Consider the following 17,896-nt stretch of genomic DNA (forward strand, 5'->3'; position numbering starts at 1 on the left):
ACGTGTGATTGTAACACTTGTCTCTCTGTGAACCCACCGAACCTGATACTCTTCCCACCATGACAAATGCTGGGAACTTGTGCCCTACTGAAAGCCGGCTCACCAGTTGCCCTTCTTAAACGGCCTTCTGGAAGGTCACTGATAGCTAAAGTCCTCCATAATTGCTTCCCTATGGAAGACTGCCCCTGTTGAAGCGCGTGAGTGTTTTGCACATAAGCTGACTCAGAACCCAGTCCGAGAGACACCAAACAACTGCATCCCATTCCTTAGCAAAAGGGACAATGAGAAGTCTAAAGTAATTTTTTTTTAAGAGATTCAATAAATCAGACAAAACCTTGAAGCGAAGCTGTTAGGACCAGGTCTGTAAGTAAGACTTTTGTTGAAGCATATTTTATTAACATTATTTTGTCAAACATTAATAAATGAAGCAAAACAATGGCAAACAATATTACAAGGATATATATATATATACACAGAGGCATCAGTCCTTGATAAAAATAAAACAGCTGCAAGGAAAGCCTCACTGTATTAAAAAAAACAATTAAATATATTGACATAGCAAATAGAGAGAGAGAGAGAGAGAGACTAAGTACATTCACAGTTCTAAGTACCTGATAACATAATAAAGGCCACCAATTCAGAGATAGAATTCTAGACAGCGATTCACAAGACACAAGGAATAAAACATTTTGTCACTATAAACTGATGCACCAGTTGTAAACTTGAAACTCACCAAAACACGGATATAATTATGCTACAAGAACAAAATTTTCATTAAATTCCTGTGATCTTCAAGTGGCTAATCAGTCCTACAAGTGTTCTGGCACATGATATATAAAAACAGGCACGACATTAAATTCAGACCAAAATTTGCTGCAGATTCTCATCTCTAATAAACTGCATCTGACTAAACATGACAATGTGCCACCTTGAAAATCTAAAAAAAGACTGCTATCTTGCATAGCTAAATATTCCAATATTCTCACACACCCCCTTCTTTTAAAAAAAGCACCGACACCTTTAAAAGTGTTTGACAAAAATATTTACATTGAAGTGCAATATTAAGAGGAAATGTAGCAGCTATTTGTCTGCAACAAGAACTCAGTATATGTAATGATCGACCTTTCGTACGTATCTGATGGTACAGACTGAGAGAAGGACAACCCCGCAGGTCAGCAGCTATACTCAAACCAGCTGGAATTCTGTGCAAAGAACACTTCCAAGAATGAAGCACTTTGCCAGTAAGGTTAGTAGAGTGTGGGCTCAAATGCCTGGTGGAGTCAAGCACACAACCATTTGGACTACTGATGGACACCGAGTCTGTGGATACTCTCGACCTGGAAATGCTGTTAATAAATCCCAGGAACTGTACAGGTCTAGCTTCCTGCAATGCACAGCTGCAGGCTTCCCATACCAGTGCCCTACACTGATCCGAGCACCGACTGTTTCCACCAGTAGATGTGTGAGTTTTCCATTGAGATCCATCAGTATTGTTACCACACATGGAAAACAAGGGAACACAATTCTTTGCTTCAGTTGTCAAGATGCTGAAATGTTCCATCGTCGGGGTGAGGCCAAAACATAAACCAGAGGAACAATACATCACATTCTTCCTGGATCCCCTTGTGAGAGATGGGAAAATTGACCTAAAATTATGAACATGGAAGAAACTAAAGTTCATCAGTAAAATGGCTGAAACCAGTTCAAACAGGATAAGTTTGGGGCTTAGGATGCAGGAAAGCAGAGTCAGCACGATTAACATAAGAATCTTCTATCCTTTGTGACAAGACCATAGGACTAAGATAAGGAATGGTAAGGTACAATAGAATGTAGGAAGTTGAGGTAGTCTGGATCAGATAAGGGTCTCCTAGCCCTGGACAGAAGTACCAAGTCATACATTTCTAATTAGCTAACCATACACAGATTTATACATATGAAATTAGCCAACCCTAGATAGAATGAGTCAACTCTGCATATCAAGAGACTGTAGCCCAGAGAATCAGGAAGGTGTGAATAAGGACAATGACATGAAGGGACACCGACAGGATACCCCCCTGGTCCTCCAAGTGTACTGAAACTGCACGTAGGCAGGAAGAATTACCTATGCCAAACCCATTCAGGGGGCAGAAGAATGTAAGGGGGAGGGCATTCTGATACTGAAATTGACTGTATAAAAGTTGGGTGAGCCCCAGTATGTGTGTGTATTCCCAGGGTAAGGGGAAGCACCCAACTTTGCATTGTTGTAGTAATAAATGTTCTTTGTTCTCAATTTTTGTCTCGAGCAATTTCTTTAAAGGTACTTTAATTCCTAACACCCTTAAACCTAACATCATGGACATTGATCTTTTTTTCTAATTTTAGGTAACCCCACCCTCATCTGGTTCCACTGTTTCCGTCTCTCCTTTACCTACTCCTGTACTTGATTCTTTTTTTACCTCTTTTACTTCTCCCCCTTTCCCACCCCCCCAAGGGTTACTCCCTCTACCTGTCTCTCCACCTCTATCACCTCTGGGCCCTCCCACATTCTTTCCCTCTTATCTACGTAGAACATAGAACCTGATAGCACAGTTCAGGCATCTTCGTCCACGATGTGTCGACCCATATATCCCTACCAAAATACCTCCCTACCCTGTAACCCTTTATTTTTCTGTCATCCATATGCCTAAGTGTGTTTTAAATGCTCCTTATGTTCCAGCCTCCACCACTACCCCAGGCAATGCATTCCAGACACCCACAACTCTCTATATAAAAAGAACTTACCCCTGATGTCTCCCCTAAACATCCCTCCCTTCGCTTCGTACAGATGTTTACATTTCGACATACAGCCGGTAACAGGCCCTTTCAGCCCATGAGCCTTTTACATCAATTACACCCAACGGACCTACAACCCAGTATGTTTTGAACAGTGGGAGGAAAACCAGAGCCCCCATGCAGACACGGGGAGAGCATACAAACTCCTTACAGACTGCATGGGATTGAAACCATGGTCCCGATTGCTGGAGTGGTAACAGCGTTGCGCTAACTCCTAGCTAACTGTTCTGCCCTGTGTCCTCTGGTGTTTGGTACTCCCGACCTGGGAAAAAGGTGCTGACTGACTACCTTTTATTGATGTAGTTTTAACTATTTTATCTTAGTCTTGATACAGGATTCAGAGCCAAAACACTGACCATTTCTACCCGTGGATGCTGCCTGACCTACTGAGTTTCTCTAGCAGTTCTTTGTCTGCTTTTTACACAAACTGCATGCTAGATCCAGCAAGACAGGATCACTGGAGCTCAAACAAAACTGTGTCACAGGATGGCAATTTACTAGATGCAACAAGTACACTGATCGATCAACATGCACGAAATTACCAAGGTCACCGAACGTATACAGCAAAAACATGCCATACCAGAAAATTCAACCCTTTACCTGGCATCACCACATACAAACCCACTGCGAGACAAAATAAAAGCAGTTCCTAGTCACCTTCCAGAGTTGTTCATGACACTAGCAGGTGGGAGTAAATAAAAAAAATAAAACTGCCTTGTGGCCGTCAGACAGAACGCTCATGATTTTGCAGCTTCCCAAAGGGAAAGTGATGAATCTGGGCCAAATCACCCTGATAAGCCGAGGCACCAAGCTGAAACTAGGTGCAGGCCTGCAGGAGGCAAGTGTAGATCATCAATGATCTTTGCCCCAAATCACTGACCCATACTCATTAGTAGAGAAGTTTCGAAGGTGATCAAGTTTATTTACCATCCGATTGTACAAGTCCAACCCAGCGAAACAGCATTCTCCAGTCCTCAGTGTATCACACTGCAAACAGTACATATGCACAGGACTTGTATACAAATGTTAAATAAATAAATATTATTATTATTAAATAAATAATTGAGTCACTGGTGGTTAGTGTGAGCAGTTCAGCGTTCTCTCTGCCCGTGGGAAGAACCTGTTTCTCAGCCTGATGGCGCTGGCTCTGATCCTCCTGGATCGCTTCCCCGATGGGAGCAGCTGAAAGATGCTGTGTACAGGGTGGAAGGGGCCCCCAACAATCACGTGCGCCTTCTTCAGACAACGATCCCTGTAGATCACATCGATGGGAGGGGGGGGGGGGGGGCGGGGCAGGGTGGGAAAAATCTAATTGACCTTCCTCATAGGGGAGAGTTTTCACTAATACTACAAATATTGCGATAAACCCAGAGATAAATATTTCCTGGGAAAATCTTGAACCGTTCCTTGCCAAGCAAGAAATTGTAATTCCTGTAAAGTTGCTGTGAAACAAGATTAAAAATGAGAGATGGGGCAACTTAGAGAATGGTTGCATATGCCACTGAGTGAAGAATTTGTTTGCATTAATGGAAAGAACTTTGTTGTTAACTTGATTACAACCCTCCCGACCATTCTATCGAGAGTGTATTTTAGATCCTGTGTTCCAGACACAGCCTAATTTGTGTCTTTGGGGTTAACCTGCTGATTCTTCCAGCTCCTCTCTTCCGCTGTAACCAACTGGACATATTCTGAACACATTACATGGCAAAGGTTAGGTAAACAAATATTTTTAAGAAGCCAGAATGAAGGCGGAAACAAATTACACCTAAAAGATGACCTCACAAAAATAAATGCTGTACAGTCCCTCAATGTTAGCCAGTGTCAGTGTACAGAGGAGGTCTGCACTACAGCCTGTGAATGTTGATAAGAACAGGCTAGGATTGTTGTGTTGAAGACTTGTGCATTTGATGGCTGATCCAGAAGGGTCTGGTACAGCTGGAGCAGTAGCAGCCAACAACTAATGCTGATAAAAATCTGTATTCACTGACTAATCACTGGAAGCTGTTCTTTCAGCACATGGTAAAGACTAAAGTTATTTAAACATTTGTCAAGGGTCCACATTCAAAATATTTCAGCCTTAGACCACAGAGACATGCTGACCAAGTTACCTATCTGAGCTGGTCCCATGTACCTGCATTCAGCCCACGTCCCTCTAAATATTTCCCTTCAGCCATCATGTTTATATTTTAAATTGAAAGTTTGACATGCAGCACAGTAACAGGCCCTTCTGGCCTTCAAGCCCATGCCACCCAAATACCCCAATGAACTTATAACCCCTGTACGTTTTTGAAGGGTGGGAGGAAACTGGATTCTAACCCAGGTTTGCTGGTACTGTAATAGGGTCATGCTAACTGCTATGCCAACCACCACGCCTGATCCCAGTCAATTCAGCCTAACCCCACCTTCCAGCATTAGGACTACAGCCCTGATGGTTACAGCTCTTCAAAGACCCACAGCACAGTGTTCCAACCTCTGCCCTGTCCGAGTAAAAAAAAATCTTCCATGTCTCCCCTCAACTCTTTCTACCAATTATTTTATAACCATATAACAATTACAGTACGGAAACAGGCCGTCTCGGCCCCTCTAGTCCGCACCGATTTAAGTGATCTCCTCTAGTGCAACCTACATGCTCCCTGTCCATAACCCTCCAATCCCCTCACATCCAACCTTCTGCAACAGCCACCTCTTCCAGAAGGTCATTCCACTCAGCCACCACTCTCTGAGTGAAGAAGCTCCCTCTCATGTTACTTCTAAACTTTTGCCCCCTAACCCTTAATTTATGACCCCTTGTTCCAATCTCACCTACCCTCAAGGGGAAGAGCATATTCACATCTATTTTATCTATCCCCCTCATAATCTTAAATACCTCTATCAAATCCCCCCCTCAACTATGCTCCAATGAATAAAGACCCAGTCTACTCAATTTTTTTTTGTATTCTAGATACTGCAAACCAGGCAACATTTTAGCAAATCTTCTCTGCACCTTCTCTAGCTTATTGATATCCTTCCTATAATTTGGGGACCAGAACTGCACACAATATTCCAAATTTGGCCTCATCAATGCCTTGAACAGTCTCAACATCATCTCCCAGCTCCTATATCCTATTCTTTGATTTATAAAGGCCAGCATTCCAAAAGCCTTCTTCACCACCCTATCTACATGAGAATCCACTTTCAAAGAACGATGAACCATTATTCTAAGATCCTTCTGTTCCTCCGCATTCCTCAACGCCCTCCCTTTCACCGTATATGTCCTGTTTTGATTATTCTTCCCAAAATGAAGCACTTCGTACTTATCAGTATTAAACTCTATCTGCCACCTTTCAGCCCACTCTTCTAAGCAGTCTAAATCCTTCTGCAGTCCCCGAAAACCATCCTCACTATCCACAATTCCCCCTATTTTTGAATCGTGCACATACTTACTCACCCAATTTACAACTCCATCATCCAAATCATTAATGTAAATGACAAACAACAAGGGACCCAACACCAATCCCTGAGGCACACCGCTTGTCACTGGCCTCCATCCTGCCAGACACTTATCCACCCTGACTCTCTGGCATTTACCTTCTAGCCACCATTGAGCCCATCTGACCATTAATACCTAGTGCCTGAAACTTCCTCACCAACATTCCATGTGGAACCTTATTGAAAGCCTTACTGAAATCCAGATAGACTACATCTACTGCTCTATTCTCATCAACCTTCCTTGTCACCTCCTCAAAAAATTCAACAAGATTTGTCAAACATGACTTTCCCGCACAAACCCATGTTGGGTGTCCCTGATCAGTCCCTGCCTCACTATATATTTATATATACTATCTCTAAGAATACTTCCCATTAGTTTACTAACCACTGACGTCAAACTTACTGGCCGATAATTGCTGGGCCTTTTTAAACAGAGGAACCACATTTGCAACACACTGCAAAAAAAAACACAATTTGCTGCACCATGCCCCCCTCCAGTGACTGTTGAAAAATCACTGTCAGAGCCTCTGCTATTTCCTCCCTGACTTCCCTCAAAGTCCTGGGGAAAATCCCTTTGGGACCCGGAGACTTATCCACCTTTATATGCCTCAGAAGTTCCAACACCCCCTCTTTCCTAAGCCCTACATTTTCCATAATTTCCCCTTTTGCTTCTCTTATCCTACACGATTCCACATTCTTTTCCCTGGTGAATACTAAAGAGAAGAACTCATTCAATATCTCCCCCATCTCATTTTGCTCTGCACACATTTATCTTTCACTCTCCTTTTGCTATTTACATTTTTGTAAAACCCTTTGGATTTCCCTTCACCCTGTTCACTATAGCCACCTCGTACCTTCTTTTTGCTTTACTAATTTATTTCTTTAGCCTCTTTCTACAGTCCATGTATTTTCCCAGCATATTGTCCATACCTTGCTTCCTGTATTTAATGTAGGCCCCCCCCACTTTTATATCGAACCAACTTTCTAATTTTCCTTGAAAACCACAGCTCTCTCGAACATTTGGCCCTGCCTTTTAACCTAATAGGAATATAAAGATTCATAAAAATCTCACCTTTAAATTACCTCAAACTCTCCTCCACCTCCTTCCCAAAAAAGAAATCAGCCCAAACCACTCCTTGCAAATCCCTTCTCATTTCATCAAATCTGGCTTCCCCCCACACAAAAACCTTCATCATCGAACCAGACCTATCCTTTTCCATAATTATATTGAAACTAATGGTACTATGATCACTGGATCCGAAGTGTTCCCCAACACACACCTCAGTCACCTGCCCTATCATATTCCCCAATAGTAGATCCATCACTGCCCCCTCTCTAGTCAGTACCTCAACATATTGTTGCAAAAAACTATCCTACACAGATTTTACAAATTCTAATCTATCCAGGCTCTTCACAGAATGTGTTTCCCAATCTATATTAGGAAAATTAAAATCCCCCACTAATACAACCCTGTGCTTATTACAAATCTCAGCTATTTCCTTACCCATTTGCTCCTCTATTTCTCGCGCCCCATGAGGTGGTCTATAATACACCCCTATAATTGTAACTTTTCCATTTTTTAATTCCACCCACACCGCCTCCCTTGACGAGCCCTCCAATCGATCTCGCATCAGCTCCACTGTAATATTTTCCCTGACAAGCAAAGCCACACTTCTCTCCCCCCCACCCCCTTACTCCTCCAATTCTCTCACACCTAAAGCAGCAAAATCCCGGAATATTTAGCTGCCAGTCACAACCCTCTTGCAACCACGTCTCACTAATTGCCACCACGTCATACTGCCAAGTGTCTATCCACACCTTCAGCTCGTCCACCTTCCTTACAACACTCCTAGCATTAAAGTAAAAGCATTTCAGAGATTTCCCACATCTTATCTTCTGCTTGTCCCCATCTTCAGAGACAACTATTATTTATTACCATCATCTCCCCTCCATCATGGTACCGATCCTTATCCTTCTCGATCACCTGCCTTTCCACCCCCAAACTTTGTCTACGAGCCTTCTCTATGCACGGACAAACCTGCTCTTTGCTGTTCTCCTTTTATATGGACCCCTTGCCCCAACTCCACTAGTTTAAAGCCTCCTTAGAGGCCCTAGCAAATGCCCCCACCAGGATCCTGGTCCTTCTGGAATTCGGATGTAACAGATTCGGTACAGGTCCCACCTCCCCCAAAATAGGTCCCAGTGATCCAAGAACTCGAATCCCTGCCCCTTTAGCCACACATTCATCCTCCACTTGATACTATTCTTGCCCTCACTATCGCGAGGCACAGGAAGTAATCCAGAGATCATCCCCTTTGCGGTCCTTTTTAGCTCCCTACCTAACTCCCTATATTCATATTTTAGGACCACCTCACTCTTCCTCCCTATGTCGTTGGTACCAACATGTACCACGACCTCTGGCTCATTACCCTCCCCCTTTAGGATGACATGGACACGAGAGGTTACATCCCAGTCCCTGGCACCAGGGAGGCAAATCACCATCTGGTTTTCTTTATCTTATCTACAGATCCCCTATCTGTCCTCCTGACCATTAAATCCCCTATAACAATTGCCCTCCTCTTCCTTTCCCTACCCTCTGGGCTACAGAGGCTGACCTTTTGCCAGAGGTAGAGCCAACTGCTGCCTTCCCCAGCCTCACTGTCCCCCCAACAGTACTCAAGAAGGAGTACCTAATGTTAAAGGCGACAGGCCAGGGGCCCTCTCTTGTGCCTGTATCTTCCATCTCCTAACTGTAACCCACTTTTAAAGGAACATCCCTATTTTTTTAACTAAATTTCCCAGTCCTAGTAATATCTGTGTGAATTTTCTCTGCACTCACTTCAAAGCAGTGGAAAGGTGCCCTACCAGTGCCTCAGCAAATTCATGTTGTTTTGGGGGGGGGAAATTAGCAAATTAATGGCAGCCTCCTCTCCCAAGCCATCATCTCCAATGTCGATGTCTTTGTTACGCTAGTTAGCTCTGTTGGGCAGACCACATAATTTGCATGCGCAGTACCAGACAGATACTGTGGGCCATTTTCCTTTGTGACACAAGTGCCTGGGTACTTGTGCTTGTACATGCCCGCATGCTTGTGAGAGAGTGGTGGGGAATGCCAAGCAGGAGAAGCAGCAATGCATGGACTGAAGGAGCAGTGAAGGAACAGTGAGGAGATAACGAACGAATGAAACACAAGACTAAAAGAGGGACTTGGAACCAGATGTATAGCAATGTACAAGCTTTGTGTTCTTAAAACAGTTTGACTAAGATCAGGTTTCTGCAAACCTAAATCTGTCTTTACCTTTCCTGCTTAGACCTTAGGCACAGAATTAGGCTATTCAGCCCATCAAGTCTGCCCTGCCATTCAATCTTGAGCTGATCCATTCTCCCACTCAGCCCTACTACCCAGCCTTCTCCCCATAACCCTTGATGCCTTGGCTAATCAAGACCCACAACGGCCGGTGACCAGAACTTTGAGAAAGCAAGCAAGCATTAGGTGAGTTTGTGGAGGGGGGGGGGGGGCAGGGGGATGGCAAAAAGTCTGCCCCAGAGGCACAGAGGAAAGATGGCATTCAATCTCTCCCATCTTTCAATATGAGGAACATCACAGGAGATCATACAACCATGGAACTTCTAGTCTGTGCCAAACCACTTCTCTGCCTGCACCCAGAACATATCCCTCCATACCTCTCCCATCCTTGTAACTGTCTAAATGTTTCTTAAATATTAAAACTGAGCCCGCATTCACCACCTCAGCTGGCAGCTCATTCCACACTCCCACCATTCTCTGCATGAAGAAGATTCTCCCCCACCACCCCTTGTGAGAAGTAGCTAAGTAGCTCAGGGATTTCAATATCTGTGTTAAGGGTGATTGTGAAATTGCTGAAGAGGGTCTGTTTGGGTCAAGAGATTGCATAAGAAACCTGTGTGGCTCAAAGGATTGCTGAGGCAGCATGACTTGCTCACAAGATTGCAAAAGAGCGGGAACATCTGTCAAAGCACCATACCAAATAAGGGTAAAAATAAATAGGGGTGGGGGTGGTGAAACAAGGGTAGTGGGAGAAGTAAATAAAGGCAGCCTTTAAGACAAGGGGAGGAATAGTTTTTGAATTAAATGAAAGGAAAAGCAGTTATTGACCCAAAGAAATGTATAAAAATGGTTGTTGAGTATCACTGGATGTGCCTGACACCCACTCTTGCAAGAACGTTAAATAAAAAGTGTTATATCGCTTCACCTATTGACTCTACAAAAATTATTTAATCAGTGAGCTGTGTTTCTCACACCCCTCAGGTTCCCCCTAAATCTTTCCCCTTTCACCGTTAACCCTTGTCCTCTGGTTTGTATCTCACCTACCCTCAGTGGGAAAAGCCTTCCTACATTTACTAGTAATTTTAATTACCTCTCTCAAATCTCCCCTCATGCTCCAATACTCCAGGGAATAAAGTCCTAACCTGTTTAACCTTTCCCTGCAACCTCAGTTCCTGAAGTCCCATCCTAGATGCACATGCACATAAAAATAGTTGATATCGTCTGACAATGACAAATGTTATGGATCATTCAAAGTTCACAGTTTTCACTTATTCCCTGAAAAACAACATGAGGACTTGTTCTGTGGACATGGTATCAAATCATTGTCAGGTAAAATGTTTAACAAGTGGTGATAATAGAACCAATATTTTCTACAGATTCACAACACTCATGTACAAATGTGGTCATGTAAATGCTTGAGGAATTTGTACTTAATTATCATCTTGCAACATGTCAGAATTAATGGCACACACCTTGAATGGACTGGGAGAATATTTAGCCTCCAAAAGAAAATGGATTACCCCCAGGGGCCACAATTAACCAATGCATAGGCATCCAGGTTTCTGCCTCTTCTAAGTGTATAAAATAATTTCTTCCCAATTCAAAGCCCTGACTGTCCCCTTTGCACTGGGGCATACCTAGAGGAAGCATTAGTATTCCAATTAATATTTACTTCTCCAATATTAATATGCCATCTTTTTCACCAAGCTTGCCCAAAGCTCGGCTTCCTTAGCCATCTGATCAAAGGAGCGACTGTTGATTTGCTCTCTCACCCGCTCCCTCATATGGAAGGCTGCCCTGGCTGCTTGACGAGACTCCTCAATAGTTGCTTCCTTCACTTTCAACATTTCCTCCATCCTCTTTTCTTTCTTCTCAATAGTTGCTTTCATTGCTTGCCGGTACACTTCATCCTCCTCCTCGACCCTTTTCTTGATGCGCTGGTGGATCTTCTCCTTCTCCGACCGGTTCCTCTGGGTCTGCTGGACTTTATTCTGGACACTCTTCAACAGTGTTTTCTGGGCTTGCTCCATTTTAAGGTCAGAGATTTCCGCCAGCGCTTCCTTGCGTTCCTTCTGCTCCTGCTCCAGTTTCCCAGCCTTCAGCTTAGCTTGAAGGATCTGGTTCTCCTCCCTAATGGCTTTCTCTTTCAGCATTCTCTTTCTCTCTTCCACCAGGTGTCTGTGGTTTTCCTTAAAGTTTAAAAACTTCTGCTCCAGTGACATCCTGACCATAAACTGCTCCGTTTTGGTCAGGTTGTCGATCTCATTTTTCAGCATCGAGTGCTTCATCTTCTCATGCTCGTTCTCCAGCCTGATCCTGTTCTGGTCGCTCATTTCCTTCAGGAGCCGTTTCTGGGCAGCATTTGACAGCTTTGCCTGTGACACCTGCACTTTCTGCTCCTTGGTATTTTGCTTGATGGCCTCTGTTTGCTTCCATAACTGCTTCTGCTGAGATTTACGGATTTCAGCTTCATACTTTGCTTGATCTAGCTTTTCCTTCTTCTTTAACTTCTGTTTCTCGGCTAACATTTGCCACTTGTTTTCTTGCAAAACCACGTCCTGCTCCTGAAGTTCGGCTGTCTGCCTTACTTCCTGCTGAATCTTGGACTGCCTCATTTCTCGTTCTTTTTTCCACCTGTGAATACGCACAAACCGTTTCACTGGAATTAATGAAAGTCTTCCAAACTACAGTAGAAGTCCAAAAATCCAGACTGCTCGGGGATTGGGTCTGTCTGGGTTCTTGGCCAGTCGTTTTAAAATTCAAATGTAAGGAGTAATAAAGGAGAGATGAACAGGGAAGTTTGATAACTTAACCATCAGCAAATGCAGCATGCTTCATTCATTAAAACAAGCCGCTGGGCATCTGTGGCGCTGATGCACGCACACAACACAAAAGCCTTTTGAGAGTTTTCGAAAAGTCTAGAGTTTTGAGTGGTCTGGATTTTTGGACTTCTGTATTTTTATTATAAAAGTGATTACAATTCAAAAGTGAATCTACAGCACAGTACAGGCCCTTCGGCCCACAGTTGTGTCAACCTTCTCGACCAACTGATTAGAATTGTCCTGCTGCGTAAACCTCCATTTTTCTCAGCTCCATGTACCTATCTGATCGTCTCTTAAAAGGTTCTATTGCACCTTCCACGCACCCACCACTCTCGTGTGAACAACTTGCCAAGTGTGAGGATGGACTTCATCAGGCTCTGGGGGTTTCTCCACTAAGACCGCCTGCCTGGTTGTTCGAATGTGGTTCAACATCTTACCACTTGTTTCCTTCAATCCCTTGGCATATATTATTTAAATTTAAATTAAATTTAGACATGTAGCATGGTACGTGAGTGGAAAGAATAAAGATTGAGAACCACTGGTACAGTGCAAGTGTGGGACTCACCAGACGATGTTCGTCAATGTGTGTCTCACCAGACCCTACAGAGAATGCTAGCCTGGGAATGGCTGTCGACATTGGCTCCACCTAAACCTGCCAATGGATTTGAATGATTTCTCAGAGGCAGCATTGCTGATTGAACAGTTTGAGGTCCCCAACATAAGTTGCCTGTGTCCACAATGCACATAGGAGGGCAAGGATCATTTGCTGCTCAGTAGTTCATAAGCACAGTGCGAGGTTTCTGATTGTGTTCTTTGGGTTTTATTCATTAGAGCAGAGGTCATGTTACTAAAAGATCAAAATGGATGGGGATCAATAGAGCAGATGTGACCCTAACAGACTTACCTAAAAGTAGGAGGCACACATTTCAGGAAAATAGGGGTCACCCATGTACAAGGCAGAGATGAGGAGGAATTTCTTCTCTCACTAGGTTTGGGTATCTAATGAAGTCTCCAGAGAGCTGAAGAGGCAGAGTCGGTGAATATATTCATGGTGGAGATTCTTTCTTTCTTTGGCTTGGCTTCGCGGACGAAGATTTATGGAAGGGCATTTAAATGACAAGGGAATCAATGGGTAATGGGGAAAATTGAAGGTGGGGTGGAGGCCAGGAATGGACCACAGTGAATGGCAGAGTAGGCTGAGGGAGCCGAACCTGATGATCAATACTGCTTGCCTGAGAAAGCCATCCATCTTGAGCAGCATATCCAGGTTGCTCAGTGTTTCCTATACTGATCAGAGTTGGGGTGGGTGTTTGACATTGTATGCCAGGGGCAGATTTATGTAGGAATTTTAAGATCATAAGACCATGAGACTGAAGCAAAAATAGGCCATTCAGCCTGTTGAGTCTGCTCCACCATTTAATCATGAGCTGAATCATTTCCCATTGAGCCCCACTGCCCAGCCTTCTCCCCGTTATGCCCCAGCTGATCAAATGTAGACATGGTATATACTCATGTAATCGTCAAATTTTTTCAATCTCTTTTTCAGGCCAAAAAAAGAGGTGGAGGGAGTCAGTTATTACACAGGTCCTTGTGAAGTACCTGCATCATTCAAGGCGTCAGGCGCTTTGATGGCCAGGAACGGGTGGCGAGTCCACGTTCATGGCATCGGGAATTCAGATGGGTGGGTGGCCAGGGCATTGGGAGATCAGATGGACGAGTGGCCGGAGCGTCGGGAGTTCGGATGGGTGGGCGGCCAGGATGTTGGGAGATCGGATGAGTGGGCAGTCGGGAGTTTGGATGGGCGGGTGGCCGGGGCATAAGGAACTTGGATGGGTGGGCGGCCAGGGTGTCGGGAGATCAGATGGGCGAGTGGTCGGAGCGTTGGGAGTTCGGATGGGTGGGCGGCCAGGGTGTTGGGAGATCAGATGGGCAGGCAGCCAAGGTGTCGGGAGATTGGATGGGTGGGCAACAGTAGATTGGATAGGTGGGTGGCTGGGGTGTCGGGAGTGGGAGATTGGATTAGGGCCAAAAAAGGGGAGGTTGACTTTTACATGGGTCATACAAAAACACCCAACAGTTTAATCCAAGGGCATTTTAAGGAAACAGCACTTAGAGAAGCATCTCTTTGAAGGGATACTGTGCTGAAGTGGCCTCATGTGGTAATAGACAATTTATCTGGCTTCTCTCTATAAGGAGATTAAGTATTGTTATGCCCCAAACCAACTGCAAAGGAAAACACTGTTTAATAGGTTAAATTTTAACTCTATTTATTAACAACAATTAATAATACTGTGTCTTCCCCAAATTAACCCACTTTAGTACAGAATTAAATATATTTTCAAACTCTGTGTGTGTGTGTGTGTGTGTGTGTGTGTGTGTGTGTGTGTGTGTGTGTGTGTGTGTGTGTGTGTGTGTGTGTGTGTGTGTGTGTGTGTGTGTAAAAACCCCAGACAATACTGTCTGTACCCAAACTACAAAGGAAAAACCCTGCAAAATCCAAAATGGTAGAGTCTTGCCAGGTAAGTCAGTCAAAGCAAAAAAAATCCACTGTCCTCAGAGTCCAAAGTTCATTTCTTTAACTGAGTAACAAACAGTACATCCAAACTTGAACACTGAAGATAACGGGAGGGTGTGGAGCCTCAGACTTACAACTCCTACACAGGCTTTTTCCAAACTAGCCTCTCCAAACAGCTCTTTAATCAGAAGATGTTAAATGACTTTCTTTGCCACACTCAAGTTCAGTCTGCCTGAACCTTTCTTAATTCAGAGAGAACCGTGTCTCTGAGTCTCTTGCTTTTAGAATGAGTTTTAACGAGTTTGTATTAACTTAAATTCAAGAGCAGCAGATACAGAAATGCCGACTGCAATATGTGAGCACATCAATAAACTACTGGAATGTCAACAGTTAAACTGTTCAGTGGTGTTTATCATGTATACAAATAAATAAATAAACATTGTTTCATACAAATTAGAGTCCTGTTGGTCGTTCATCATTCTCACTGCTCGTGAGGGGAAGCTGTTCCCCAGCCTGGTGGGGCTGGCTCTGATACTCTTGCCTTACGGGAGCAGCTGAAAGATGCCGTGTGTGGGGTGGAAGGGGACCTCAATGATTTTACATGCTCTCTTCAACAATCCTACTAGATCACGTTTTTGGGGAGGAGAGGGAGACTCCAGTGATCCCTTCTGCCATTCTCATTTTGATAGAAAATGAATTTTCAACGGCATCGGGGTTTTCTGGTCTAAAACTCTGTCTTACAGGCTGACTGATTGAAAACTGCCGAGCTAATACTCCTTATACTTGTGACCCACAACCATAAAAGTTTGGCCACCCCTGACATAGAGAGAGAACAGCAAATTTTGGAATTCTCCTCTCCAGAGAACTAGTGATGCTCATCTATTAAACACATTTCACGCTGAGAGTTTGGACTCTTAAGGAGTTAGGCCAATGGTTCTTGATCTTTATTCACCTACAGACCATCTTCAGCATTCTTTAACAACCGTAACCAAGGAGAGGGCGAGGAGGTGAAGGGGAGAAGTGCTATCGAGCACAAGCCCCTTCCCAGACCTCTGATGGGATTTTCTTTGAGAATATTTGCTTTTTTTGTCATTCAATTTACAACTGTGTTTTGTATATTGTTTATTATGTGAATCACTGACAACAAAATGCAGACCAGAGGTTGAGAAATACTGCCTGAAAGGATATTGGAAATATGGGCAGAAAGCTTGACAGAGCAGCGTTAGGCCAAATATGCTTCCATTCCTTTATTTTTCATACTGCAATGACAATGCAATTTCACCGTTCAGATAAATGTTACTGAGAGCAGATTAACACTTTTAAAAAGATAAAGGATGGATCCCTTTGAAAACAAACTATTTATCATGTTATGAATATCAAGGTTTACTTATTTCTGGCAACTACAGAGAAATCTACACGAATTTCAATCTCTTGCTCTGACATTAGAATACAAAAAAAAACTTCAAACGAGAACATTTTCCGAAGGAGTCACGTGATGGAGTAGTGGCCGGTAGGAGAACACCAGCCCTCTCCAGAAAAGAAGGAAAAAAGTAAAGAAAAAGCAAAGCCACAGACACACAAACCACAACAAATAAAAAATAAAGGTGTGGAGAAAATGGCACCAAAGAAAGAAAAGCCAAAAACAGGAAGAAAAGAAGAAGGAAAGACGCCGGAAGAAAAAGGTAAGGTCTTACCTGTACAAAGAAGCAGGGACCCGCCGTGGAGAGAGGAGCCCACTCCCTGAGGTCAGTGGAAACCCCAAAGGGTTGCGACCCACCGAATGCAGGACTACAAGGATAGCTCATGGATCCAAATAGAGATGCGCACGACAAAGACAACACCGACGCGAGGGGGGACCAGCTGTGGAGTGGAACTCAACAGCTTGAACAGCTGAGTAAGACCCGAAAGCAGGGCTCCCAGCGGGAAGATACAGAAAATAACGGGAACGGGAGGGAGGAGAATTAAAAAAGGAAATCGGAGACTCAACAGATGACCAGCCCAGAGGAAGAGGGTCAACATCAAGACACCATTAATAAAAACAAAACTACCCAGCAAACTGAGATAAACAGCCCAACAAGAAAGTCAGAAGAGACACAGATACAAGGAAGAGTGGTAGAGGACACAGGTTCTGGAGTGGATTCAGGGGAAGAGGAGGGAGAACATCAAGCTCTGCACAGAGAAATAGAAGATAAAGGGAATGGACTGTACATAGATAGGAAATTTTTTCAAGAATATATGGAAGCAATAAAAGAATGGCAGACACGAGGATTTAGTGAAATAAAAAGAAGAATAAAAGGTACAGAAGAAAAAGTGAGTAGATTAGAGCTGGTCATGACAGAAATAGGGAAAAGAGTAGACAAGGTGGAAGAACGAGAAACAGCCATAGAAATGGAAGTAGATGACTTAAAAAGGAAATTGGAAGAATCTGATAAAAAAGTTAAAGAAACACAGGAGCTGTTAGCTCAGAAGATAGATATAATGGAAAATTATAATAGAAGAAACAATATAAAGATAGTGGGCCTTAAGGAAGATGAAGAAGGCAAAAATATTAAAGAATTTATAAAAGAATGGATCCTCAGGGTCCTGAGAAGACCAGAATTACAGAAAGGAATGGAAATAGAAAGGCCACACAGAACATTAGCCCCTAAACCACAGCCACAACAAAAACCAAGATCCATTCTAGTAAATTCCTGAGATATATGACAAGAGAAAATATATTGGAGAAGGCAATGAAAAAATTAAGAGAAGACAAAAAGCCACTGGAATACAAAGGTCAAAAATTTTTTTCTATCCAGACATAAGTTTTGAGCTCCTGAAGAAGAGGAAGGAGTTTAATGCAGCAAAATCGATCCTATGGAAGAAAGGCTATAAATTTATGTTAAGATATCCAGCGGTGCTTAAAATAGTTATCCCGGGGCAGCAAAGCAGACTGTTCTCGGATCCGGAGAAAGCACAAGAATTTGCAGAACGTTC

General features: G+C 43.4%; 1 protein-coding gene across 2 annotated transcripts in view; it reads right to left on the reverse strand.

Moving 5' to 3' along the window:
* Positions 1–2,483: 2,483 nt before the first annotated feature.
* Positions 2,484–17,896, reverse strand: part of LOC138737201 (coiled-coil domain-containing protein 177-like) — a 39,036-nt gene continuing 23,623 nt past the window's right edge. For both annotated transcript variants that reach the window (XM_069887857.1, XM_069887858.1), the window contains exons 3-4: positions 11,359–12,220; positions 2,484–4,063 (exon numbers count right to left, since the gene is read on the reverse strand). In XM_069887857.1, coding sequence (XP_069743958.1) covers positions 3,794–4,063; positions 11,359–12,220 — 1,132 coding nt within the window. In that variant the 3' untranslated portion in view covers positions 2,484–3,793. The remainder of the gene's footprint in view (positions 4,064–11,358; positions 12,221–17,896) is intronic.

This window comes from Narcine bancroftii, chromosome 6, assembly GCF_036971445.1.
Source record: "Narcine bancroftii isolate sNarBan1 chromosome 6, sNarBan1.hap1, whole genome shotgun sequence".
Classification (NCBI taxonomy): domain Eukaryota; kingdom Metazoa; phylum Chordata; class Chondrichthyes; order Torpediniformes; family Narcinidae; genus Narcine; species Narcine bancroftii.